At 41.2% G+C, this 26,747-nt stretch overlaps 1 protein-coding gene and 1 pseudogene across 1 annotated transcript; both read right to left on the bottom strand.

Moving 5' to 3' along the window:
* Window positions 1-251: 251 nt before the first annotated feature.
* Window positions 252-5,751, bottom strand: LOC121549188 (annotated as a pseudogene).
* A 2,885-nt stretch (window positions 5,752-8,636) lies between these two features.
* On the bottom strand, window positions 8,637-24,850 carry LOC121549104 (ammonium transporter Rh type A). Its single transcript, XM_041860940.2, has 10 exons — window positions 24,575-24,850; window positions 16,480-16,663; window positions 15,947-16,097; window positions 13,828-13,975; window positions 13,042-13,208; window positions 12,664-12,801; window positions 11,898-12,019; window positions 10,858-10,928; window positions 10,617-10,690; window positions 8,637-10,229 (listed from the first exon to the last, which is right to left on the bottom strand). Exons 1-10 carry the CDS (start codon window positions 24,759-24,761, stop codon window positions 10,167-10,169), a joined length of 1,305 nt encoding a protein of 434 aa, XP_041716874.1. The 5' UTR covers window positions 24,762-24,850; the 3' UTR covers window positions 8,637-10,166.
* Between the last annotated feature and the right edge of the window lie 1,897 nt (window positions 24,851-26,747).

Here is a 26,747-nt window from a genome sequence, read left to right as displayed (position 1 = left end):
AACAACAACTTTTTTCAGAGTCTTAACTCTAGGGGTCATCCATCATATAGCTTAGAAACAGCCGAATCCTGGACTATTTTGAATTCCAAAGTCCATTTGTGACTTAAACAAAGTGTATGAGTCTAGGAGTGGTAATCTCAAGGAGTTTGAACATGTATTTGCCATTGGGAACGCAGAGTCCTCCAGGAACTCTATTTGAGGCAGTGGTTCCAAGCCAGATGGGGGAAGTGAAGACAGCCCAGTAGCAAACATCAAAACATCTTCCACAGACACAGCAGCCTGGCCTTCTGCAAAGAAAAACAATTCAGATACATCACTGCCATGTGTTTTCTTAACTAGTTATAAAAAACAAACTAACAAACCTTCACAATCAAGGAGATAGTCTGCCCAGTAGGCCATGGTTTGACTTTCTTTAAGTCTTCGATTACTCCCCGAAGGACTGAGGTCAGGTTTGAAGAGTCTCAAGTTCAAAAGCAGTGAGTCGCCTTTCAGAGTGGCACATGACAGGGGCCAGCAAAGTAGGGTGTTGCTGTAGTGCAGTCAAGAACTCCAGGGTTGAAAGACCATCTCTGAATCTACAGAGTGAACACAAACATTGTTTCACTGCTGTGTAGTGCCAATTGAATTTAAAATTATCTAAAGAAAACTATTAAATATTCTCTTCTCTACAATTACTATCCACCTTAACATTGTTGAAAATTTATTTCAAAAACCCTATTTTTGCATTGCACATTAAACGTTAATTGTTACAAACTGTAAGTATAACACACAGAAACAAAAGACTGGAATGACACAGACGGATGGGTGGCTTGAGCACTCACACGATGCCTTCAGAAAGTCTACACACCCATTGCACTTTTTCACAACTTTGTTTCGTTATAGATTCAATTTAAAATAGTAATATTAATCTTTTTCCTCATCAGCCTACACACAATACATCATAATGACAAAGCAAAAACAAGTTTTTAGAAATTGTAGCAAATTTAATAAAAATTAAAAACTGGAATATCACATTCGCACAAGTTAATTAACCATTTTCTCAGTACACTGTTGAAGCACCTTTGGAAGTAATTCCAGCCTGGATTCCTCGTGTATGAAGCTACAGGCTTTACACACAACATCACCACACTCTTTATATCTGATTTTCAGGGACATTTACAAGAGATACTAAAACCTCTCTGCATGTCAGGATCTCTATGAGAACTGAGGGCAGAAATAGATCCATATGTAAATGACACTGCTACAGTATGGAGCAGGTGGTTGGATAAACAGCAGCAAGTCATCAAGTGTTTGATGGGTAAAGTGAGCCTCAAACCATCACTCTGCTGCCAGATGTGCAGCAGAGGTGGATGGATCACTTTAAGGGGTAACTGGACTGATTTTCCTCTATGGAAGAGTTAGTCAGGAGGAGAAACCTAAGATCTAATTTCTGTTTTTGCTTTGTCATTATGATGTATTGTGTGTAGATTGATGAGGAAAAGGATTTAAATATATTTTAAATTGAATCTATAAAGGTGTGCAGACTTAATGAAGGCACTGTAGTTTGACACAGAATGAAGTGACATCACATATCCGTTGAAATACACTAAGGTACAAATTCTGATTAAGGACAAATTGATAACAGATATACATACTTGCATAAACCAAAGATGGGGACCATGAGGCATTTCAAACAAAAAATTCATACATAAATAAATAAAAATCTCATCACTACAAATATCATCTTACCTGTCAATTACAGATGAGTTGCGGTCAATGATATACCATTGGAGGTAGTCTGACACGATTTCTTTCTTTTCTTCCACAGTAGCCACATGTCTCAGACAACCTGCTGTCTGTAACACTGTGCTGTGTCTCATCATACATTCTTGCAGAGCATCCAATGAAGCACCATTCTCAATCTGAAAGACATGAAAATGGGCAAAAACACCCCAGTCAATAACTGTATGCACTGTATCTCCTTGCCTATTTTTTAAATAACGTACATAGCAAGGTGTAATCTTACACTATCAAAAACTAATAAATTAATTAAATATATTCCGCACGTGATATAGGAAGTAAACATTGTCTCAAAAACACTGCAGTAAGTATGAAAAACTCTGCCCTACCATACCCTTATGCTATTCTCACCTCTTGCAAAGCTTTCCCTATTTCTTCATCAGTTATTAAATTATTTCTTGCTTTGAATGAAGGCTGGCCTGCAAGATAATGTACAAGATCTTCTGACAGGAAATGGGGTCCTGGACCTCCATGCACAACTGACACAGCAATCATCTTTCCTGCCAAGTAGTATTCATCCTCCCTAACAGCTGTGAATGAATTCATATTGCAAAATTAAAACAATGCATTACTGTATATACTGTAATATGCAAGCATATGTCATGTGATATATATGGTCAATGAGCATTAACCAACCATTAGTAGCCTATAGTACACATCCAACCAATATGCACACCCTTGGCATTGTAGACCAAGAACCGATGTCCTTCTGGTCCATCAAAAATGGGCCGGTCTTTTAGGTGTTTCATCAGTAGAGTTAAAAACTCTCGTCTTGGACCACCAGTGTCAATTCCCTCTTCCAGAACACCAGTATCATCAGTAAATTTCACCAGCATGTCACAGGTTTCAGAATATGTTGTACGCTTGAAACCTCTGACTGCCCCATCCCAAACATTATCCCTTGAGATGTTAAACCGGCTGACTTTTTTATGATCAATAGGAAGAGACAGGTTTGCTACGATGTCAGGTAATGCAATGTCCGTCTCCTCCCTGTAATGACAAAAAGTTAATTCATTTGTGGATATTCCAGATATACAAGAACTATTGTACAGTGAAAAAAACTGGAGTGCTATAGTCAAAAGCATATTACATTGCTGTGTGTTGGAAATTCTTCACATTGACAGCAACCGGCTCTTCGTCCTCCTGCTCAACATTTGGTGAATACAGGTCTGTGTATTTACTGTTGGGAAATTGCCATTTCCATGTTAAAACATCTTACAAACAAAAATGTCTTCCCCATGTAATCAGTTCAATACATTTAAATTATGTCAGTCATTATCTTTTTTTTTTTTTTTACTTACCTGTAGCAAGACATTTTTTCTGGATTTGCTTCCGGTGGATCCAGATCCAGATCCTCAGCATCAGATATTACTATCTGAAAAAAAGATTAAAATGTCTGAAACAACAACACTGAAAGCAAGAAATGTCATGCTGCCACACTCTGCCTTATTACCTGTCCAGGCTGAATTGTTGATTGTCCTGGTGCATCTCTGAAACATGATAAAACATATTAAAATGATTAGCTCCATGATAAAGGCTATAATGTAGCTTTGAGTTGCATGTAGTAGTAGAGGGAACAGAAAGATGTATTTTAAAAAAAGATTATTTTGAGAACATGTGGATAGGAGCGCTTCCTGGACTCAAATCTGAGTTAGTTTGAGTTTCTTTTTTAATGGAAAAGGTATAAAATAAAAGAAAGCTCAAACTACTATTTTTTAACTATTAAAATGCTTGTATTGCAAGTGGCCAAGCCATACAGAACCAATTTAAAAGAACTTTAATGCGTTTTTGCATCTAGCCTTCGTCAGCGAGTCAAACAGATGAAATGAGAGACAATGGGTCTTTTCTAGTGTCCAAGGTGTTCTGGGCTAGAGTAGGTGTTGTAGACATCTTAAAACCAGTAGGTGTCCTTCAGGCCTACAATAGTCAAATCATGTAAACATTATGTATATGGATGTGTCCCATGTTTCCTATTGGTGGATTACCACTAGAAAAAACCCAGTGTCTCTCATTACATCTATTTGACTCCCTGACAAAGGCTAGATGCCGAAACGTGTTGGAGTTCTTTAAGTTGGTTCTGGATGACCGTGCCACTTCAGTAAAGGCCTATAGTACCTATGCAGGATCGACAGTGATGTGGGACATATGAAAGGACAGTGGATACCCCCCACTTCATTCTCACGTGTTTTTTTTAATGGTTTGGTTAATTTTTGTTTATTCAACTGCAAGAGCAACTGTATTTCAGTGGGTTTATTCTGTAAAGCTCTGCTCACACAGGCAGCTGTGGGTCCTTTAGGTAGGGAGCGAGGGGGCACCGCAGTCAGTTACAGAAACAGCTGATAGCATGTAGCAATGTTGAGCTTATGTGCAGCAATATAAATGTATGTATAATGTGTATGTGAATAAGTAGTGAAATATCTGCTAGTAGTTTTATCCGTTTTGTGAGTTAAATAAAAAAAAAGGTGAAATTGCACTTTACCTGGTAGTGAAAGCACTGTAGCCCAACAAAATATGAATTATTATTGCACGTGTGAAAATTCCTTTGTGTCCAAGTGTGCAACACCTACCTTTCATCGTCCAGCTTGTGTTTGGGAGTACTTCGATTTTGTGGTTCAAAAACCTGAGAGGAAACGGATAAAATGATCAACAACTTTCAACAGGTTCCATTATTTTTCCATTACCACATACAGTATATATCAATGCTGAATGGTTGTCTGTGTTACTGTATAATAGTTACTGCAAAATAATCAAAACAAGCCTTTTTCCACTAAAATATTGACCAGGACATTGATTTTATGCTTAAAATCCAATGTACATCTAATTAATAAATTATATGAAAATGAATAAATACAAACATACATAAACATTTAAAAAAAAGAGAAATAACTGATGTACCAAAGTGTCAGCACGATTGAGTTCAGCTGTGCTCCTTGTTGTGATGACAATTTCAGAATCAGAGTCTGAGGTATCATCCACTGAAAAAAATAATTCAAAAAACCATTATCTATCCTCCAGCAGAGTATCTAAATATGTAAAATATTGAATCATGAGATCCACTAACCTCTTTTATAGTGTTTTTCTAGGCAAATGAAAAAAGTGATCCTGGAATATGCCTTTCCTATTTCCTTTTTATATTCTGCCAATTTGAATGGCCTTTCTGACCCAGGCACATGAACCACCTCTGAGCAGTCTGGATACAAAAGGACATAAGGTCCTTCGTGCATGTCCTTGTTAAATGTTGTCATTTTCTGGACAGCTTGTTTCAGTAGATCAGGTGCTGCTACCTCTGGGTCTGTAAATAACTGTAGTGTTTTCCCTCTTAGAGGTTTTACATCAGTTCCACTTGGCACCATCAATCCTACGTTTATCTAGTAAAATAACAAAGATATAATTAATGTATACATAGGTAAAATAAATATACACAAACACACAAATACATATAGAGCATTGCAAAATTGTATTGGACGGTCAGTACACCTTACCTGGACGTGTTTTCTTTCTTTAGGCCTATATCTTCCTTTTGGCCCATAGTTAAAAGACTGTCGTTCTTTTGATTTCGAGCTTCTGTACTCCATGAACTGTTTGTATGATGGGCATGGTTGTTCTGCAGAAAATGACAGAGTTCCGAAACAGAAAGTTAGAAGCCGCTCAAAAAATCATTAGCGTTACTGTCCTTAGATAGCTAGCGTTTTGGTTTTGCTGAACTTACTTTGCATAGCACTGTCCGGCTGTCGAGACGTCCCCTGTGTTTCCAATGTTTCCGTCTTGTCGGCGTCCTTTAAAAACTCCAAACACCGACCACACGTAAAGCAAAACCGCGTTAAGCTGTTCATGTGTTTGCCACAAAACGGGCAAAACATCCCTCGGCCGCAGTCCATGTTCGGGCGGTCACCATAAACTTCTTTGACGCCATAAACTCCACAACAACAACACGAAAAGACCACGCTCATCACTTCCGTGTCACTTTCGGTATATGGTACATTCCCTTTCCGTGACGAATCTGTCATTTGTAAATTTGTTTCGGGACTGGTAAAAGTGTTTTGCGTCTTGTTAATTTGTTTTCTAAAATGTAAATGTGTTTTATAAAATGTTAATTTGTTTTATAAAATGTTAATTTGTTTTATAAAATGTAAATTTGTTTTCCAAAATGTAAATTTGTTTTCCAAAATGTAAATTTGTTTTCCAAAATGTAAATTTGTCTCGAGCTTTGTAAAAGTGTTTCATTCTTTGTAATGTTGCTTTGCACTTCCCGGCCACCGTACTTGACCTCATTTTTATCCGAGTTCCAAGTTGTCCTGAAAGCACCAATAGTGCATAGTCTTGTCCCTTGAAAATGTACAGCACTCCATCACCCCTTCTACTAGCCTCACAACTTTCTGATTGTGGAAATAATGTTGATGGTGATAATGCAATGGAATCATGTCAAAGAACACACACAGAGTCACTCTGATATTGTATAAAAACATATTTATAAATGACAGTATTAATATTTATACATTAACAAATGTCATACATATTCATTTTCTGTAACAAAAAAAGTCCATGTCATATCAAGCATTTAAAAAAAAGTATTGACTGCTGGTGTTCTAAGCATTACATCTAAATCACACATAGGCTACTACATCAGCCATATGTACTACTTATCTAGCTACACTACATGGCCAAAAGTAGGTGGACAGCCCTTCAAATTAGTGGATTCGGGTATTTCAGCCACATCCGTTGCTGACAGGTGTATAAAATCGAGCACACAGCCATGCAATCTCCATAGACAAACACTGGCAGTACAATGGCCCATACTGAAGAGCTCAGTGACTTTCAATGTGGCACCGTCATAGGATGCCAACTTTCCAACAAGACAGTTTGTCAAATTTCTGCCCTGCTAGAGCTGCCCCGGTCAACTGTACGTGCTGTTATTGTGAAGTGGAAACATCTAGGAGCAACAATGGCTCAGCCGCGAAGTGGTAGGCCACACAAGCTCACTGAACATCACCGCAGAGTGCTGAAGTGTGTAGCGCGTAAAAATTGTCTGTCCTTGGTTGCAACACAACCTACAGAGTTCCAAACTGCCTCTGGAAGCAACATCAGCACTGCTCGTCGGGAGCTTCATGAAATGGTTTTTCCATGGCCGAACAGCCACACACAAGCCTAAGAACACCATGTGCAATGCCAAACGTTGGCTGGAGTGGTTCCACTGCTCCATTGGACTCTGGAGCAGTGGAAACGAGTTCTCTGGAGTGATGAATCACGCTTCACCATCTGGCAGTCCGACGGACGAATCCGGGTTTGGCGGATGCCAGGAGAACGCTACCTACCCCAATGCATAGTGCCAACTGTAAAGTTTGGTGGAGGAGGAATACTTTTCTGGGGCTGTTTTCATGGTTCGGGCTAGACCCCTTAGTTCCAGTGAAGGGAAATCTTAACGCTACAGCATACAATGACATTCTAGACGATTCTGTGCTTCCAACTTTGTGGCAACAGTTTGGGGAAGGACTTTCCTGTTTTAGCATGACAATGCCCCCGTGCACAAAGCGAGGTCCATACAGAAATGTTTTGTCGAGATTGGTGTGGAAGAACTTGACTGGTCTGCATAGAGCCCTGACCTCAACCACATCGAACACCTTTAGGATGAATTGGAACGCCGACTGCGAGCCAGGCCTAATCGCCCAACATCAGTGCCCGACCACACTAATTCACTTGTGGCTGAATGGAAGCAAGTCCCCCCCCAGCAATGTTCCAACATCTAGTGGAAAGCCTTCCCAGAAGAGTGGAGGCTGTTATAGCAGCAAATGGGGGACCAACTCCATATTAATGCTGATGATTTTGGAATGAGATGTTAGACAAGCAGGTGTCCACATACTTTTGGCCATGTAGTGTATCTGTAGTCAGTTTCATCTTTCCCTGCTACAATGGTCTAGGCAATTTTCCTCCTGCATTCTTAGGTATCACTTTAGCTTTATTCAACAAAATGGTTCAGATATACACTTAGTGTACAAAACATTATGAATACCTGCTCTTTCCATGACATAGACTGACCAGGTGAATCCAGGTGAAAGCTATGATCCCTTATTGATGTCACTTGTTAAATCCACTTCAATCAGTGTAGATGAAGGGGAGGAGAAATGTTAAAGAAGGATTTTGTTTAAGCCTTGAGACAATTGAGACATGGATTGTGTATATGTGCCATTCAGAGGGTGAAGGGGCAAGACAAAATATTTAACTGCCTTTGAATGGGGTATAGTAGTAGGTGCCAGGTGCACCAGTTTGTGTTAAGAACTGCAACACTGCTGGGTTTTTCACGCTCAACATGTGTATCAAGAATGGTCCACCACCTAAAGGACATCCAGCCAACTTGACACAACTGTGGGAAACCTTAACGCTACAGCATACAATGACATTCTAGATGATTCTGTGCTTCCAACTTTGTGGCAACAGTTTGGGGGAAGGCCCTTTCCTGTTTCAGCATGACAATGACCCCGTGCACAAAGCGAGGTCCATACAGAAGTAGTTTGTCGAGATTGGTGTGGAAGAACTTAACTGGCCTGCACAGAGCCCTGACCTCAACATGGGCCAGCATCCCTGTGGAACGCTTTCGACACCTTGTAGAGTCCATGACCCGACAAATTTAGGCTATTCTGAGAGAAAAGGGGGGGTGCAACTCAATATGATTAAATTGTTCTTAATGTTTTGTACACTCAGTGTTTAAAGACATACTTTGTAAACTGAATCACTCAGTACCAATCATTAGTCCTAGGTGCAGGGATTTAGAGAAACTGACTATATCCATTAACTAACTACACTATACATTAAGAGGTTACAATAAGAAGTGAAAGAAATAAAGAAAGCTTATGTATCCTAAATCTCTCAGTGGCTTTCTTTCTCATGCGCCATTTATTCAGAATCCATGTGACATGTAGCCTATCTGGTTTTTCATTGGACATATCAGATTTCAATTGACTTTCTGTATTTGAAAAAACGTAGAAGGTGAAATTAAAATCGAAGACACTCCACTCCACTTTAGTAGCGAGGATACCGGGGTAGAATAAGGAGAACCTTAGAGTATTTGGATGCACACAGAGAGTAGGTTAATGCAGAACCCATCCTTGCCCAGCTCCGTTCCCCGTGAGACCTGGGCCCTTATTTATCAAGCGTCTCAGCAGTGCTGATCTAGAAAGGTAAAACTGATCCAAGATCAGCACCCCCACTCGGAGACGCTTGATAAATACTAGCCCTTAGCTACTGCCTAAACTTCACAGCCTGGTCTGGGATCAGATTCTCTCCAGCAGGAGTAGTGAGCTCCAGTGATGCGGCCTAGCTCTGCAGCAGGCCAAAGTAGCAGTTGATTCTATTCATGCGACAAGGCTTAGCACACAATATCGTCTATGTCAGTTGGATGGCGACATAAAAAGGTGTGTCGAAAACAATATACAATGTATAGCCCTAACTAATGAGGCAAAACAAATGTCTGTTAACATTTTGATAGTGTCACAAAACATGTGATACAATTGGTGATATGATTGAATGTCAGCTTGATATACTGGTTCTACTATATCTATACTGTTTCTAATGGCTCAGAACGGTGGTCATCAAATTCAGTGTAAAAAAAGAATCCCTGAAAGTATCTTTCCTCCGAACAGTTGATGTTTCAATGCAACTTATTCAGCATCATTTATATCAAAATGCTGCTTCATTTAAATACATTTTCAGACTAACACATCCAAAGCACTGCAAGCATGTTATGGTTGAAATGAGTTTCTGTAAACATACTTTTTTTAAGATAAGAAAATCCTTACAATATTATCTCAAATTGCATTGACACCTAATAATAGTTTTTTTTGTATGTAACACACCCACCTCTTACACTTTAGTTGAAATGATAATGAGCTATGACATGTTTCCCAAATATTCTTCAGTGGACCTATCCTATTCAATTGAAGAAGAAAATATTTACTACAAATCTACGGACAATGAGGACCTAGTTTGGTTACACAGAAAAGTGCAACATAGGCTAACATTTCCCTGCTGATCGAGTTGAATTAGAGATGTCTTAATAAAGGTAGCATGAACCACGATATGATTTCAATTTGTCTCATCCAATCCAATGATTTATGCTATAGTTGAAAATAACTGACAATTTCACTGCACTGGCCATCCTGGGTTGAATTCAATAGTACAACATAGCTTCTCTCCTTTACGTCCTCGGGTGACGCATGAAGTCCTGGTATGGATCTACCAATTAGATGAAGGAGAAGTGACGAGGAGAGGAAGCCAGTTAAGACTATTGAGATACAGTACACCCAATATGTAATGTGTGGTTCATGATTCCTCACTTTCCCCATCTCTAGCTCAGAGGGTTGTGGGTAATGTATGTGCAGCATAGAGTGGGAGCTTTAGGCCTCTGCTTTTTGGTCTCCGTGAGCCAGGCTCTCCTCACCCTCCTCCTCCTCAGGAACCTAGAACAGTCACATCTCAGTCAGTCACAGATCTCACAATTTAGCCACCATTTCATCTATGCCAAATCATATGTTATAAGATAGCATTTTATATTTACAAATCAAATATTTTCTGCGTGTCTCCAGGTGGTCACGTGACCTACAAACAGTTCAACGTAATACAATACAATATGCCACATTAGCCATCTATGACTAAGAACAATTTATATGTGGCTGAGGCCACATTATGGGATTGGATATGTCAAATGTTATATGAGTGTCACACCAATACATGTAACAACCTATATCTTATACCATATACCTCAGGTAGTTGATTCAACTGTAAGCTAGTGATGGTCAATGATGGATCAGGATAATGTGTTGTGGTTGTTTCTTTCAAATTCTTACCTCCCAATAAATGGAATCATCAAAGCAGTTCTGATCTGGAGGCTGACCCCAGAATGGAAGCTTCATTATCAGACCTGTACAAATAGAAAAGTTATGAACAGTATTATTAAATACATGTTTCCTAGCAGCATGGTATAAAACAAATTGCATATTTTTATACCATATGAAAACTGTTAAGTCTGTTAAAATGTGATCTAGATTATTGAATGACAAAAAAATGGCACTGTCTCTCTCCACCCACCTGTAATGGCTCCTCCAACCAAAGCGAACCCAAGGGATGAAGCCAGGGCTGCACCCTGCATGGCTGCGCTCCTGAGGGAAGACGGGTGGAGAAGAGAAAATACTTAGGTAATTATGGCAAGATACCCTTATTTTGAGACTCATTTTTGAGGCCAAGCTCACAACATAACGGAAAAGTTAATTATTAGACATTCAAAAACTACTTTCATATGTTTGGGGAATCTCCCACATGCCTTTTCGCGAACACCAAACGTGTTTGCTTATTTTTTTCTTTAAGCAGTGGCTTTTTTCTGGCCACTCTTCCGTAAAGTCCAGCTCTGTGGAGTGTACGGCTTAAAGTGGTCCTATGGACAGATACTCCAATCTCCGCTGTTGAGCTTTGCAGCTCATTCAGGGTTATATTTGGTCTCTTTGTTGCCTCTCTGATTAATGCCCTTCTTGCCTGGTCCGTGAGTTTTGGTGGGCGGCCCTCTCTTGGCAGATTTGTTGTGGTGCCATATTCTTTCAATTTTTTTATAATGGATTTAATGGTGCTCCGTGGGATGTTGAAAGTTTCTGATGTTTTTTTATAACACAACCCTGATCTGTACTTCTCCACAACTTTGTCCCTGACCTGTTTGGAGAGCTCTTTGGTCTTCATGGTGCCGCTTGCTTAGTGGTGTTGCAGACTCTGGGGCCTTTCAGAACAGGTGTATATATACTGAGATCATGTGACAGATCATGTGACACTTAGATTGCACACAGGTGGACTTTATTTAACTAATTATGTGACTTCTGAATGTAATTGGTTGCACCAGATCTTATTTAGGGGCTTCATAGCAAAGGGGGTGAATACATATGCACGCACCACTTTTCCGTTATATATTTTTTAGAATTTTTTGAAACAAGTAATTTTTTTTATTTCACTTCACCAATTTGGACTATTTTGTGTATGTCCATTACATGAAATCCAAATAAAAATCAAGGAAAAACGCCAAGGGGGATGAATACTTTTGCAAGGCACTGTATACAGTATGAAGAATGCCATTGGATGAGCCTTACCCATCCTTCTTGCCCAGAGCGACAGCCACAATGCCAGCGATACCCCCGAGGATGCCAGGCATGCCGTGCAGATTGTGGACGCCACAGGTGTCCTGGATGCCCAGGTTGGATGCCAGGATGGGCTGAAACACAGAGAGAAACAGTTGTCTCATTTCCATATTCCCTAGTGCCCATTAATTTCAACATATTTCTAGCCATCCGATGGCAGGTTAGTCAGTCATGGATGGATGGGTAATTGTTTTGACTAAAATGCAAGTTTCTACCAGCAGGCAAAACTTGTTTAACCAACCAGAACCAGATTTTCTCATTGGGCTGAGGACACTATTTCCTCCCCCTCACTGGTTAGTGAGGATGCTGATAGAAATGTAACATTCAAAAAAATTTAGGTTTATTGCAACTCACAAGACATGTCTACATTACAATTTTTTATAGCCATCTTTGGTGTCCTGGTCCACCTCAGGGTTGTGGCGGCAGGTAGCCTAGTGGTTAAGAGCATTGGTCCAGTAACTGAAAGGTTGCTGGTTCGAGTCCCAAAGCTGGCAAGGTGGAACAATCTGCTGTTGTGCCCTTGAGCAAGGCAGTTTACCCCCAACAATGACTACACCCAGGGGCCGATGACCTTGATTAAGGCAGCCCCCTGCACCTCTCTGATTCAGCGGGGTTGGGTTAAATGCTGAAGACACATTTCGGTTGAATGCATTCAGTTGTGCAAATGACTAGGCATCTCCCTTTCTATTGGTTCAGACTTGTGTGACTTTGAACTCACAGTGAGGAACTTGAAGCCCAGGGTGGAGACGATGCCAGCCACGAACCCGATGATCATGGCACCGAAAGGGCCGATGTCCATGTCAGCGCAGGTTCCCACGGCAACACCTCCGGCCAGAGTGGCATTCTGGATGTGGACCTATGGAAGACACAGAAGCATCTAAGAGCTATGCTATAGTAGGTGATGTGTGAGATTCTATTGTCTCTTTCCCAAAGACACACAATACACGTGCACACACACACACACACACACACACACACACACTCAACAGTCTTGTTTGAATATAAGCAAGTCAAATAAATTGAAAGTAAGTAAACAATCTACAGCTTTGCTGTGATCTGACCCTTTGTGGTTTGAATGAAGCATTGGAAGACTCACCATGTCCAGTTTCCCTTTGTGCTCCACCAGGCTGGAGGTGGCGTAGGCAGACAGTACACAGGCAGCCAGGGAGAAGTAGGTGTTGGTCACGGCCATGAGCTGATCAGTGCCAGGTGCAGCGATGGCAGAGTTGAAACTGGGCCAGAACATCCAGAGGAACACGGTACCTGGAGAAGATATTCATGTGGGATTTAGATTTTTCTGCTACTTCAGTTAATTCTAAAATATATAAAACTAAAAGTAATGTATTAAATGTATTGAAACTACATTGAACCGAATTATTCCTGCTAGTGTCACTATGTTTTATAATACGGAGAGTTTTGGAAGTGATACACTGTATTTCCACTAGGTGGCGAATGAGACTATGATATTTGTGGAGGAGCCTCCACTTCAGCCTTCTATCTACGACTCCTCTTCCCTTGTGATAAAATGTACCGTGCAAACAGACACCAGGAGCCGTATGTATCAAGCATCTCAGAGTAGGAATGCTAATGTAGGTTCAGGTCCCCCCTGTCCATGTAATCTAATTCATTGTGATCCAAAAGTAAAAACTGATTCGAAATCAGCACTCCTACTCTGAGATGCTTGATACTTATGGCCCCCTTATTGCTGAATTGCTATTTCTAGTGTTCCAAAGATACATAAGGGAACATTTTAACTATATTTTGTGGATATATCTACTACTCTCTACTCTAATCTATAATACTAATAATAGTCGTTAGTGACTGACTACAGTAATGAATAAAATGCATTGACTTTGATGACTGCCATGTGAGCTGCTCTTACCGATCATGGCGAAGAGGTCAGAGTGGTAAACAGAGCCATCGTTCTCATGGCTGTTCCTCAGAGCTGGCCGGTACAGCATGCGGGCCACTGCGAGACCGAAGTACGCCCCAAAGGCATGGATAATCATGGAGGCCCCAACATCATTGGCCTGTGAGTGGGATAAACCACACAAAGTAGTTAGTAAAAAAAAAAAACCTTCTCCTTAGCCTGCTACTAACCTCAATCACCTGTCAATCACCCATCCATCACACCTCTGCCCATTCCCAATAAAAACTAGTGCACTGATTGGTTGGGTATAGGATTGGACCGATTCAAGAATATCAAATAGAATTTGACCCCTTGACCTAGATGTATTTTTCCCTTTGTAGATTCATCCCTAAGAATTTACATCATGATTATATTTGTCAGAGCCCTTTTGGTAGGATGAATCTTGTCTGATCGCATTTGTCTTGGGCTGTCACTTCTCACCAATAGAAGGCAGTCTCGCTAGGGTTATTTTTTAATTTTTTTGGGGGGTAGATCAGCTTAATATTGCAGATAGATTGTAAATTCCATCAATGTAATTGTCTGCATCACTTCCAACCCCCCATGTTTTATATATATTTATACACACACATTTTACAATTCAGTCATTTAGCAGACGCTCTTATCCAGAGCGACTTACATGAGCAATTAGGGTTAAGTGCCTTGCTCAAGGGCACATCGACAGATTTTTCACCTAGTCGGCTCGGGGATTAGAACCAGCGACCTTTCGGTTACTGGCACAACGCTCTTAACCACTAAGCTACCTGCCGCACATACATACATACATACATACATACATACACATACATATCCTTTAAAAATATATATATATATATTCCCCTTTATTACTTTCCAACCCCACCACCCTTTCCCTACTTGGAGTAAACTAGTGAACAACAATGCTTAGGCCTCTACTTCCAGCTTATACCTACTATCTACATTTTATGGACACAGTTAATTTTACAATAATTATTTTTTGTTTGTTTTTTCTCCTGAACTTCCTCTACTCTCAACCTCTCCGATCATTTTCATGATGTCCATCCGGTTTGCTTCTATATGCCATATCTTTCTAACTGTGCTCTTTCACAAAAGCTCCCAACCTACAACCTATATACTTATTAATGACACAGTATGCTTACATTATTAGTTATCTTGTTATTATTTGTTGTTAGTTGTTATTAGTCCCATCCTTCAATTCCATTCAACACCTCCCATCTATCTTTTAACACCATCCATATAGGATTTCTATTTGCCATATATATTTCAACTGTACTGTGATGTCTTACAAAAGTTCTGAACCATTCTCATTGTTTCTACAGATTGTGAATTGAAAATAAACATTTTTGCTAAAAGTATTATTATGTTATTGATCGATTGACTATGACTTTTAAGATCACCCAGTAATGCTATCTGCAAGGTTAGCTCCTGGTAAATATTGCAATCCTTTATCCATTCCTGGACCTGTGTCCAAAAACAAGCTACAGATGGACAGTACCAAAACAAATGATCTAATGATTCTGTCTCTTCGCAGCAAAATCTGCAAAGCTGGGAAGATTGTATTCCCCATATAAATAACATTCTATTGGTAGCAAGAATTGTATATAATAATTTAAATTGAAAGATTCAAATTTTTGAATCCGGTGTCGTTTTGCGTATCAGTTCATAAACACTATGCCATGGGATCGGTACGTAAAAAATCTCTTCCCAACTATTTTGCAATCTATATGGGACGGCTGTCAATCCTTTGGTCCTTAAATGAAACTGATATACTTTTTTATTTATCACAGTTTTCCTTAACCAATTATGTTCTTTAATGCAAGGCCGACAGACAAGTTCCTTACTTTCTACCCCTTCCACTTTCCTCTTCCATTTTTGCTGTAAGGCTGCGATTCACATGTTTTTTACTGCTACTCACAAGATTGCACACAATATTGCTTATTGAACTGTATTAACTAATGTACTTTTCTTGTATAGTGTTGTTTTTCATATACACAAGTTCTTAAATGAGTGGATAAGGTTGAAGTTAGTCTGTTGTGACAGACTGTTAGAATAAGGGTTAGTTCTGGGATCTGAGATTATGGCGAAGTGCACCGACCCCCAGGATTTCAGCCACCAGATGTTCGTTGATGCCGAAGATGGTGATCTCGAGGATGGTCATGATGAGGAGCTGGACGGGGCTGGTTTTACCCAGGACTGCCCCGAACGAGATCAGAACGGTGGCTGTGCTGAAGTCTGCGTTGATCATCCTTATGGTGAGGAGGAAGAATAGGAGTAGGAGGGGGTGAAGAGAGAGAAAGCGAGAGAGCGAGAGATGTCTTGTTAACACTAGAACACAACACTTCTCCACGATTGTCCTCTATCATGTGCACATAATGCCACTAATTGTAGCTTCATTCATTCTGCCCGTTCTGTTGCTGCATTAATGTGTCTAGAATTGTAGGCTCCTCTATGACTGTTCTCACTACGTGTACGCACATGTGCTATTACTGCAAGCTGATTATTGCTTTTGACGGTTCTGGTAATGGCTATGTTGTATTTACTTGAAGATGTCTTCTATCATGGGTACTATGATGCTACTGCTAGCTTAATTTATTCTGACTGTTCTGTTAGCGTACTATTTGTATTTACTTGAAGACGGAGACTTTGATCTTGCCATCGTCCAGGTGCCAGAGGCCTTGCATGAGGAGACCCCACTGCAGAGCGAAGGCGGCCAGGAGCAGGTTGAGGCCCACACTGCTAAAGCCATATCTCTTCAGAAAGGTCATCAGGAAGCCAAAGCCAACGAAGATCATCACGTGGACATCCTGGAACACTGGGAAACAAATGGCAGGTCAGAGGTCAGCTCAGTGGAGTTTGATTATTTCATTCAAAAAAGTGACTTCCAAAATGTTAACCTTTTACATTCACATGAAATCCAAGAGATGTTGGTGCTGGTGTTAACATAATATAATTGTATTATTTCTCCATAAAACAGGCCCCATGTGTTTTATTCACTCTGATTGAATAGTGAATGAAAACTGAAAGAATGACAACTAAAACTAAAACGAATTACTAAAACCCTGGGAGGGCTTGCTGTGTGAGTATGATCCTCTATTACAACACTTCAATGACATTCAAATCAGTTGACAGACTAGCAATTGATCAAATACCTAGGGCTATTAGTGGGGTGTAAATATTCCATTCATTATGTTGCTTTGCCTTTTGCTGCTCAAATGATTCACGGAGCAGCCGCATTGGACTGTGCAGCAACAGTAGTAACCCCTATCCCTATGAGGGTGTCATTGTAAATCCTGAGGAGGGAAGAACAATTAAATTAGTCTGTGAATGGGATGCTGAGAACTGAGGCACCCGATAACCCAGTTTGATGTGTCATGTCAGTAGCCTCACGTTGTTCCATTCACTGGGATAACATGATCTTAATCAAGTCTTCTAAACTTAATAGATGGTCTCAGGGAAGCAGAAACTCCACAGATAAATACATTCCTCACTATTAGTTTCAGTTACTGGAATTATAAGGACTGGGGTCTTGTGTATGGATCACTGTCCTCGCACTTTATGCATATTTAGATTGATGTATACAAGAGGACAGATACTTAACTTATAAGGGCTTAGCTCACTGTGTGTGCGGACAGCAGGATATGAGCACTATCCGAGTGTCTGCAGATAAGGATTAGGCTACTGGCCCAAGGGACTGACCAGATGTGTGTGTGTGTGCGTGTGCGTGAGAATGTACGTGTGTGTGTGCGTACGTACATAGGTGCGTGTGTGTGGAGCTTAGAACGGTTTGTCCACCAGCGCCGGAGGAACAATCCTAATTCTCCAAGCTCCACTCCCACTCCCACCCACCCACGCCCTCTACTCCCACTCTCGCTCGACGCTCACAAAAGGTCCTCTTCCCTGAAATTCCTGACCACAGGAAGCCAGACTCCCAATTCCCAAAAGTGATCAGTCACTGTGCGATGGATGATGGGTCCTCATCTGGAAAGTCCATCAAGGTGTGGCCGTTTGCAGAAAGTGGAAACAACAGGCCTTGTTTCCCCAGGTCTGGTTAGCATTGTGGTGAGCAGTTAGCATTGTGGTGTCAGGGAGGAACTTAGGCAGACGGTCACCACTCAGACAGTCCTGGGGAAGTGATGGAATACAGGGTGTGGGGTTGGGGGTTGGGGGGCTTAGGTGTAGCATAGACTTGCCCGACAGGTCCGTTTTCTTTTGTTGTCTGTGACTATATATGACTACTCTATGTACTCTATGTAAGCTGTGTATGACTCTCCAGGAAACATGTCTACCAGCATGCCATACCAGAGCCATATATACACATCTCTTTCTCTGTATGTGTCTCTGTGCCATACTAAAAGTAAAACCGATGCTACATATTAGGCAGTTGTAGAGGGATTGTTGTAACTGACAAGGAATTGAAGAGTTGAGTTTGTTCGGAGGCGCCCTCTTTCTGCCACACAGTGATAGAGAAAAATAAACAGGAAGGTTAGCTCTTCTAAACAGATTTTGTCTCAAATTAGAAGTCCATGAATTCCTCACTCATTATCGTGTTTACTTATGACTGTCTCTTTCTCTCCAGGAGTGCATTGTATTGCTATGGATGATATTCAGCACACTGGACCATGATTATAATCAGGTTTAGTATTACTTATGCAATGCCCCCGAGACATCATAGGATACCTTATAACCCCTCTGGCACTGGTCAGAACACCCGCGCCCATCCGGTAGCAAACAAATAACTAAAATCTATCCAATCTTTTTCCTGATATCGAAGTCTGAACAATGTCTGATAAGTAAGATATACAAAAAGATTACAAATAGCGCTGTAAGATATATACACAGTACAAGTAACTCAAATCTATTCAATGTTTTCCCTGATATCGAAGTCTGAACAATGTAAAATATGTAAGATATACAAATAGCCTTGTAAGATATATACAAGATAAGATAGCCATGTGTTGACTTTACTTTTGTAACTGACCAAATCTGCATTTTTGTTGTTAGTAGATTGCATGCAATGTTTTCTGTTCTTTAGCATTGATTGAGGGTACTGATTGGGAATGTGCAAATAGAACAATGTGCAAAACATTACCTCACAATGAGTTGGTGGATGCAATATAATACATTCCTGCCGTTGTCAGCGCCTTACTCTACCCACTGAGACATAGAGTACTAAACTTAAAGCTTTAGAACATAACAGCAAAACAAGTCTCAGCTTTTGTCTTGTCCGTATTGGATATCTCTCTTTTTCGGCCTACCACTGCACATTCATCTTACCCAGCATTGTTATCTAAAATCACCAACCTTACCAAGCCAAATAAATAATACAGAGATATTCACTATTGTTATGTACTGTAGTAGGTAGTTTAGTGTTGGCACACAGTTAGGCAACACACTGGACCAGGAAACACTTCAACACTCCATCCCCCAGGTGGCAGCACCAACCATGTCCAAGTGCTGTGCTAGAAGGATACACATCAGGTACTTCCGATTAATGGGATCGCCTGTCAGTACGGCAGTTGCAAAGCCGTCAGGCTGCTGAAGTTTTGGGTGATCATGAGGCCTTTCGTTTGTTTTTTATCTTTAGTTTGGGCATTAGTGCTGAGCAATTTACCAGCATTTTGTTATTTTGTAAGGAATGAAAAATAATAAAGTAAAAAAGTCATTTTAATGTCATTATTTCATAATACATTTAATGTTGTTTAAAAAACAAATAGAAACCCGAAATCGAAAACCGTTATTATTTTTTAAATAATCGAACTGAAACCGAATCACCTCAAAAAGCACTAATTGCTCAGCACTATTGGGCATGCCTGTTTGTAGTTTTCCTTTTTGCATATATTTGTTTTCGGGCACCATCTGAACATAATAATCCACTTGGCCTCGCCGACTCAAAGGAGTCAAGGCAGAGCTGGCCCTGGATCTAAGGTAAGGTTACTGTGTCTCTGGGCTGGGTCGCCTACACTTTACCTCTCACATTTATGCACACATCCAGTCAGGCTACAGAACCATTAGGCAAGCCTAAAACCCCTAGACTTAGCGAGTACAATATTAACAGTAGGGTGTCCAGTCAGTTCCATAACACTATGCAGTGGCCCCTAGAGGAACCCCTTGGCTGGTCTCATAGGAATGGACATTTTAGCAATGCAGGATGCAGAAGCTAGTTGCTGAGGTTAATCTCTATTAACAATGCTCTTTGGCTGCTTGCCCTGCATTCTTGATCAGCCCCCACCCCACCCATCTTATATCACCTGAATACTTGATACCTTTGAGACATCATACCAGTTGGAGGCTCTAAGAGAAGGGTGTGGTGGGAGGTAGAGAAGAGGTCCATTTGGAACTCAGCCTCTCAGATGGACTCTATGTCCAACATATTATGTCATCCTTCATCCATGGTAGTTCCAAGTATTTTCTGGATTGCTAAAGGGGTGTCAGTCTGAAAGGAGATGGTTTCAGGCCAGCAACCTAAATATTTTCAATAATGTTAAATGCTGATGCGTTTGGAGGTCACCAAGCTCTGTCGAAGGAGCTTGCTCCAAAATGTGTCAGCATTAAACATAATTGAAGGGAATTAAGCTTGCGTTTCCTCAACCTTCTGTCCACATTTCAGTAATCCCCCATGGCTTTGGATGAGAGGGAATCCTCAGGCATGATGACCCAGTCCCAACGCCACTGCATTCACTAGGGCAGGCGCCCGTGCCAGTACGGATCATGAAGACATGGGCAAACATCAAACCTCCAAGGCACCAATGCCTTTGAGTTTCTCAAGTTTAATTTAGCATCCTACTGAATCTAGCTGCAATTGGTCAGTGGTGTAACGTAACTAAGTAAAAATACTTTGAAATACTACTTAAGTAGTTTTTTTTGGGTATCTCTACTTTACTTTACTATTTATATTTTGGACTACTTTTACTTTTACTCTACTACATTCCTATAGAAAATATGTACTTTTTACTCCCATACGTTTTCCCTGACACCCAAAAACGTGTTACATTTTGAATGCTCTGGCAGGACAGCAATATGGTCCAATTCACTCACTTATCAATATAACGTGTTGTCATCCCTACTGCCTTTGATCTGGCGGACTCACTAAACACAAATACTGTGTTTGTAAATTATGTCTGAGTGTTGGAGTGTGCCCCTAGCTGTTCGTAAAAAATAAAATAATAATACAAGGAAATTGTGCCGTCTGGTTTGCTTAATTTAAGGAGAATTGAGTATGAGAATGTAGTACTTTTTCCACCACTGTACTTACAGTGGGGAAAAAAGTATTTAGTCAGCCACCAATTGTGCAAGTTCTCCCACTTAAAAAGATGAGAGAGGCCTGTAATTTTCATCATAGGTACACGTCAACTATGACAGACAAAATGAGGAAAATAAATTCCAGAAAATCACATTGTAGGATTTGTAATGAATTTATTTGCAAATTATGGTGGAAAATAAGTATTTGGTCAATAACAAAAGTTTCTCAATACTTTGTTATATACCCTTTGTTGGCAATGACACAGGTCAAACGTTTTCTGTAAGTCTTCACAAGGTTTTCACACACTGTTGCTGGTATTTTGGCCCATTCCTCCATGCAGATCTCCTCTAGAGCAATTATGTTTTGGGGCTGTCGCTGGGCAACACGGACTTTCAACTCCCTCCAAAGATTTTATATGGGGTTGAGATCTGGAGACTGGCTAGGCCAATCCAGGACCTTGAAATGCTTCTTACGAAGCCACTCCTTCGTTGCCCGGGTGGTGTGTTTGGGATCATTGTCATGCTGAAAGACCCAGCCACGTTTCATCTTCAATGCCCTTGCCGATGGAAGGAGGTTTTCACTCAAAATCTCACGATACATGGCCCCATTCATTCTTTCCTTTACACGGATCAGTCGTCCTGGTCCCTTTGCAGAAAAACAGCCCCAAAGCATGATGTTTCCACCCCCATGCTTCACAGTAGGTATGGTGTTCTTTGGATGCAACTCAGCATTCTTTGTCCTCCAAACACGACGAGTTGAGTTTTTACCAAAAAGTTATATTTTGGTTTCATCTGACCATATGACATTCTCCCAATCCTCTTCTGGATCATCCAAATGCACTCTAGCAAACTTCAGACGGGCCTGGACATGTACTGGCTTAAGCAGGGGGACACGTCTGGCACTGCAGGATTTGAGTCCCTGGCGGCGTAGTGTGTTACTGATGGTAGGCTTTGTTACTTTGGTCCCAGCTCTCTGCAGGTCATTCACTAGGTCCCCCCGTGTGGTTCTGGGATTTTTGCTCACCGTTCTTGTGATCATTTTGACCCCACGGGGTGAGATCTTACGTGGAGCCCCAGTTCGAGGGAGATTATCAGTGGTCTTGTATGTCTTCCATTTCCTAATAATTGCTCCCACAGTTGATTTCTTCAAACCAAGCTGCTTACCTGTTGCAGATTCAGTCTTCCCAGCCTGGTGCAGGTCTACAATTTTGTTTCTGGTGTCCTTTGACAGCTCTTTGGTCTTGGCCATAGTGGAGTTTGGAGTGTGACTGTTTGAGGTTGTGGACAGGTGTCTTTTATACTGATAACAAGTTCAAACAGGTGCCATTAATACAGGTAACGAGTGGAGGACAGAGGAGCCTCTTAAAGAAGAAGTTACAAGTCTGTGAGAGCCAGAAATCCTGCTTGTTTGTAGGTGACCAAATACTTATTTTCCACCATAATTTGCAAATAAATTCCTTAAAACTCCTACAATGTGATTTTCTGGATTTTTTTTCCTCATTTTGTCTGTCATAGTTGACGTGTACCTATGATGAAAATTACAGGCCTCTCTCGTCTTTTTAAGTGGGAGAACTTGCACAATTGGTGGCTGACTAAATACTTTTTTCCCCCACTGTACATACATTTAAAACCAGATACTTTTAGACTTTTCCACAAGTAGTATTTTACTGGGTGACTTTCACTTTTAATTGAGTCATTTTCTATTAAGGTATCTTAACTTTTATTCAAGTATGACAATGGGGGACCTTTTACACCAGCGCAATTGGTAAAGTTGTTTTTTGTGTTGTTGTGAACTGCAATTACAAAACTGAATTCCGCCTGACTTTGATGAAAGGGCTTCATGGCTCAGAAACAATTATGTGCAACATAAAATCTTAAGGTCCCCCTTCTTTGAGGAAAACAAGTACTTCACAGAGCCACAGAAACCATTGTTTCCTCTCAATATATATTTTTTAACAATGATTTTGTCTGTTAATGATAAAGCCCAGCAACAACATAGGCTCCTATTTTTCAAAATTGCATTCCTCCGCTTAATTCCTCTGCTTTGAACCTGTAATTGTGGAGCTTTGGTATGCACCATATAGATGACCCCGCATCGCACACAACATCAGACCCCTGATATTTTCTCATAGTCTTCTCCAATGTTTTTTTAGGGGGGGGTGCAACTTGTGTTTGTACAGCTGAATGAAAATGTTATAAGGCATTACATAGCTAGTCAGTTGAGTAAAGTGGGCGTTTTGGGGGGTCAATTATGATAGTTATGGATGCAATTAGCATACAAGTAAATAAACCTATCTGCAAATGTTACAGCTTTCTTGAGAAAAGAAAGAAAGTCAATGTTGCCTTTATACGCATCTCTAGCTGTATAATCCATTAAACAAAATCTTGAAATGAGATTTCTCTCAGATTATTTAAAAACAACCAATAGTTATAAAAGTTTTAGGATGTGACTTAACTTAAACGACACCTCAACGGCCAAATTCTTAGAATGGAAAATGGTTGGCCCAAATGCTAAGAACTGCGCTAATCTCTTTGGGTCACACCTGCCCAACCCATTTATGGGCAAACCTCTATACTGTAAGTCTGCAAGTATTTATGCTGTATTAAGATAGATAAAAAATACACTTTTGGAGATTCCAAGAACCACCCAAAGAACACCAGACTAACATGAAATTATTTATTTGTACCAAAAAATGCTAGTGACGTAGGTAAAGTAGTAGGGGTGGGGCTTTGGCCATTTTCAACTGATAAGTCACAAGATAGACTTATCTATCTCTAAACACAAATTCACGTACACGTGCAAACACTTTTAACTCAATCATATGTCTCACTAAAACACATTAATAATGCATTTCCCTCAAGCGCACATGCAAGTTCTATTGTGAGTATGTGGATGCCATTCAGTCCAGGCATTCATCTCCCTATTTGCACCATCCATCTGGAGGCTAGCCAAAGTGAACCTGCCCAGTATGAGAGAGAGTGGTGCTCCTATGACAGCTAGTGCATCTGGCCCATTCCCTACAGAGTATTTTTTTAGGTGTGAGGATGCCAGATGGGCACGTGCACAACAACCTCCCACTATGCTTTCCCACGACCTCTCTCTCTGATTGTTCACAGGAGTATCTGATAACTCAATAATACCATGCCCAATGATCTATAGTTTATCCCTCGAAGCTACTGCACAATTATTGAGAGAATAGGGGTCAAATCTTTGAGACTCAACAGTATTATCAACTTCATAGCCCATCATCCATAGCAACCAGGGTTGGCATCAAGGAGTCAATACAAACAAATCCATGATTCTTCAACCGAGCTCCCACAACCAGGCTGACAGCCCACACATACAATATGTGGCACCACACTGAGGAAGCCTGCTCCCAGATCTGTTTCTGTCTTGCCAACTCTTTTGGTCATTGTCATGCCAAGACCACACAAACTGATCTGGGACCAGGCTAACATTAAGGAGCCTTCAGGTGTCACTTACTGGGGTAGAGGGTCAGAGGATCCTGTGTCTTCTCCTCATGGTGTGTGGCGTTGTTGTGGGCTCCGTGCCCCCCGTGTTTCCCATCATCGTAGACCACAAACACAGCAAACAGGATGATGGTGATGATCTCCAGAGTCAGAGCCAGGATGGGAAACTTAAGCCTCATGTTGGTGGCGTATGCAGGCATGCTAAGATTAACTAACTGTGTGTGTCTCTCTCTCTCTCTCTCTCTCTCTCTCTCTCTCTCTCTCTCTCTCTCTCTCTCTCTCTCTCTCTCTCTGTTTATCTCAGGCTGTCCCTCTGTCTCTGACACACGCTCACTTTTTCTCTCTCTCCCTATCTATCTTTTGGGGCTTGTGGTAATAGTGTGATGGGGGGAGAGCAACTGGTGTCTGGTTTTAAATTGGTGCAGCTTTCGTGGGGACCAATGGCAGGGCAGAACAGTCAGGCCCGGGTGGTTACTCCCCCTTCTGCACTTTGCTCATGGGGATGGGTTTCCTCAACGTTGGGTGTTTACTCTTTTTAAAAGAGGGGGCAAAAACAAGACTTTGGCAAAACACACAGTAATAACACCCGGCCAGTGACAGAGACATGAGATGAATGGCTAATGAGCTTTTTCCAACTAATTTGTCACTGTCAGTCATGCTGGTGTATTTGGGTGATACACTACATGACCAAAAGTATGTGGACACCTACTCGTCGAACATCTCATTCCAAAATCATGGGCATTAATATGGAGTTGGTCCCCCCTTTCCTACTATAACAGCCTCCACTCTTCTGGGAAGGCTTTCCACTAGATGTTGGAACACTGCTGCAGGGACTTTACACCAATCCAGCTGACGTTTGGCATTGTGCATGGTGATCTTAGGCTTGTGTGCAGCTGCTCAGCCATGGAAACCCATTTCATGAAGCTCCCGACGAACAGTTCTTGTGCTGACGTTGCTTCCAGAGGCAGTTTGGAACTTGGTAGTGAGTGTCGCAACCAAGGACAGACCATTTTTACGCGCTACGCGCTTCAGCGGTCCCATTCTGTGAGCTTGTGTGACCTACCACTTCGCGGCTGAGCCGTTGTTGTTCCTTGACGTTTCCACTTCACAATATCAGCACTTACAGTTGACCGGAGCAGCTCTACCAGGGCAGAAATTTGACAAACTGACTTGTTGGAAAGGTGGCATCATATGACGGTGCCACGTTGAAAGTCACTGAGCTCTTCAGTAAGGCCATTCTACAGCCAATGCTTGTCTATGGAGATTGCATGGCGGTGTGCTCGATTTTATACACCTGTCAGCAATGGGTGTGGCTGAAATAGCCAAATTCACTAATTTGAAGGGGTGTCCACATACTTTTGTATATATAGTGTATCTAAGCCAATGTGTTTATCCCCGGACCACAAATGCAATTGCTATGTCATGTTATGTTGAGGCATAATCCAGTCAAACTGTAGACACAAAAACTTGCTCATTATGTGCTGTGCAAATATACACTTTAATATGGATAAAAATATATTTATTTATTTAAATATCACATTCATTTTGTACAATATACATGTTGTGGCACATAGCCAGTGTCAAGAGTCAAATGTGCAGCGGTAGGACGGAGTCAGGCGCAGGACACAGAACTGAGTAAATGACATACTTTACTCGAAAATAAACAATACTAATCTCCACGCAGGGAAAACACATCAGCTCACATAAGTGTATGACACAAAACAAAGAACAAACACGCACAAAACCATGTGGGAACCAGAGGGTTAAATAGGGAAATAATAATAATGCAATGGGAACCAGGTGTGTACAATCAAGACAAAACAAATGGAAAAGAAACGTAGATCGGTGGCAGCTAGAAAGCCGGTGACGACGACCGCCGATAGCCGCCCGCACAAGGAGAGGCACCAACTTCGGCGGAAGTCGTGACAGTACCCCCCCCCACCCCCCTTGACGCGCGGCTCCAGCAACGCGCTGACACCGGCCTCGGGGACGACACGGAGGACAAGGCGCAGACGATCCGGGTGGAGACGGTGAAATTCCTGCAGTAAGGAAGGGTCCAGGATGTCCTCCACCGGCACCCAGCATCTCTACTCCGGACCGTACCCCTCCCACTCCACGAGGTACTGAAGGCCCCTCGCCCGATGCCTTGAGTCCATGATGGCTTGTACAGTATACGCTGGCTCTGA

This window comes from Coregonus clupeaformis, chromosome 33, assembly GCF_020615455.1.
Source record: "Coregonus clupeaformis isolate EN_2021a chromosome 33, ASM2061545v1, whole genome shotgun sequence".
Lineage (NCBI taxonomy): Eukaryota > Metazoa > Chordata > Actinopteri > Salmoniformes > Salmonidae > Coregonus > Coregonus clupeaformis.
Note: the sequence above shows the minus strand (reverse complement) of the source record. Positions and strands in the feature narration are given on the sequence as shown.

Coding starts and splice junctions, on each gene's coding strand:
- LOC121549104 (XM_041860940.2), bottom strand. CDS start 24,761: ATGCCTGCATACGCCACCAACATGAGGCTTAAGTTTCCCATCCTGGCT. Junction 16,098..16,479: donor ATCAAAGTCTCCGTCTTCAA/GTAAATACAAAT, acceptor CCTCACCATAAG/GATGATCAACGCAGACTTCA. Junction 10,929..11,897: donor GCTCTGGGCAAGAAGGATGG/GTAAGGCTCATC, acceptor GTCTTCCCTCAG/GAGCGCAGCCATGCAGGGTG.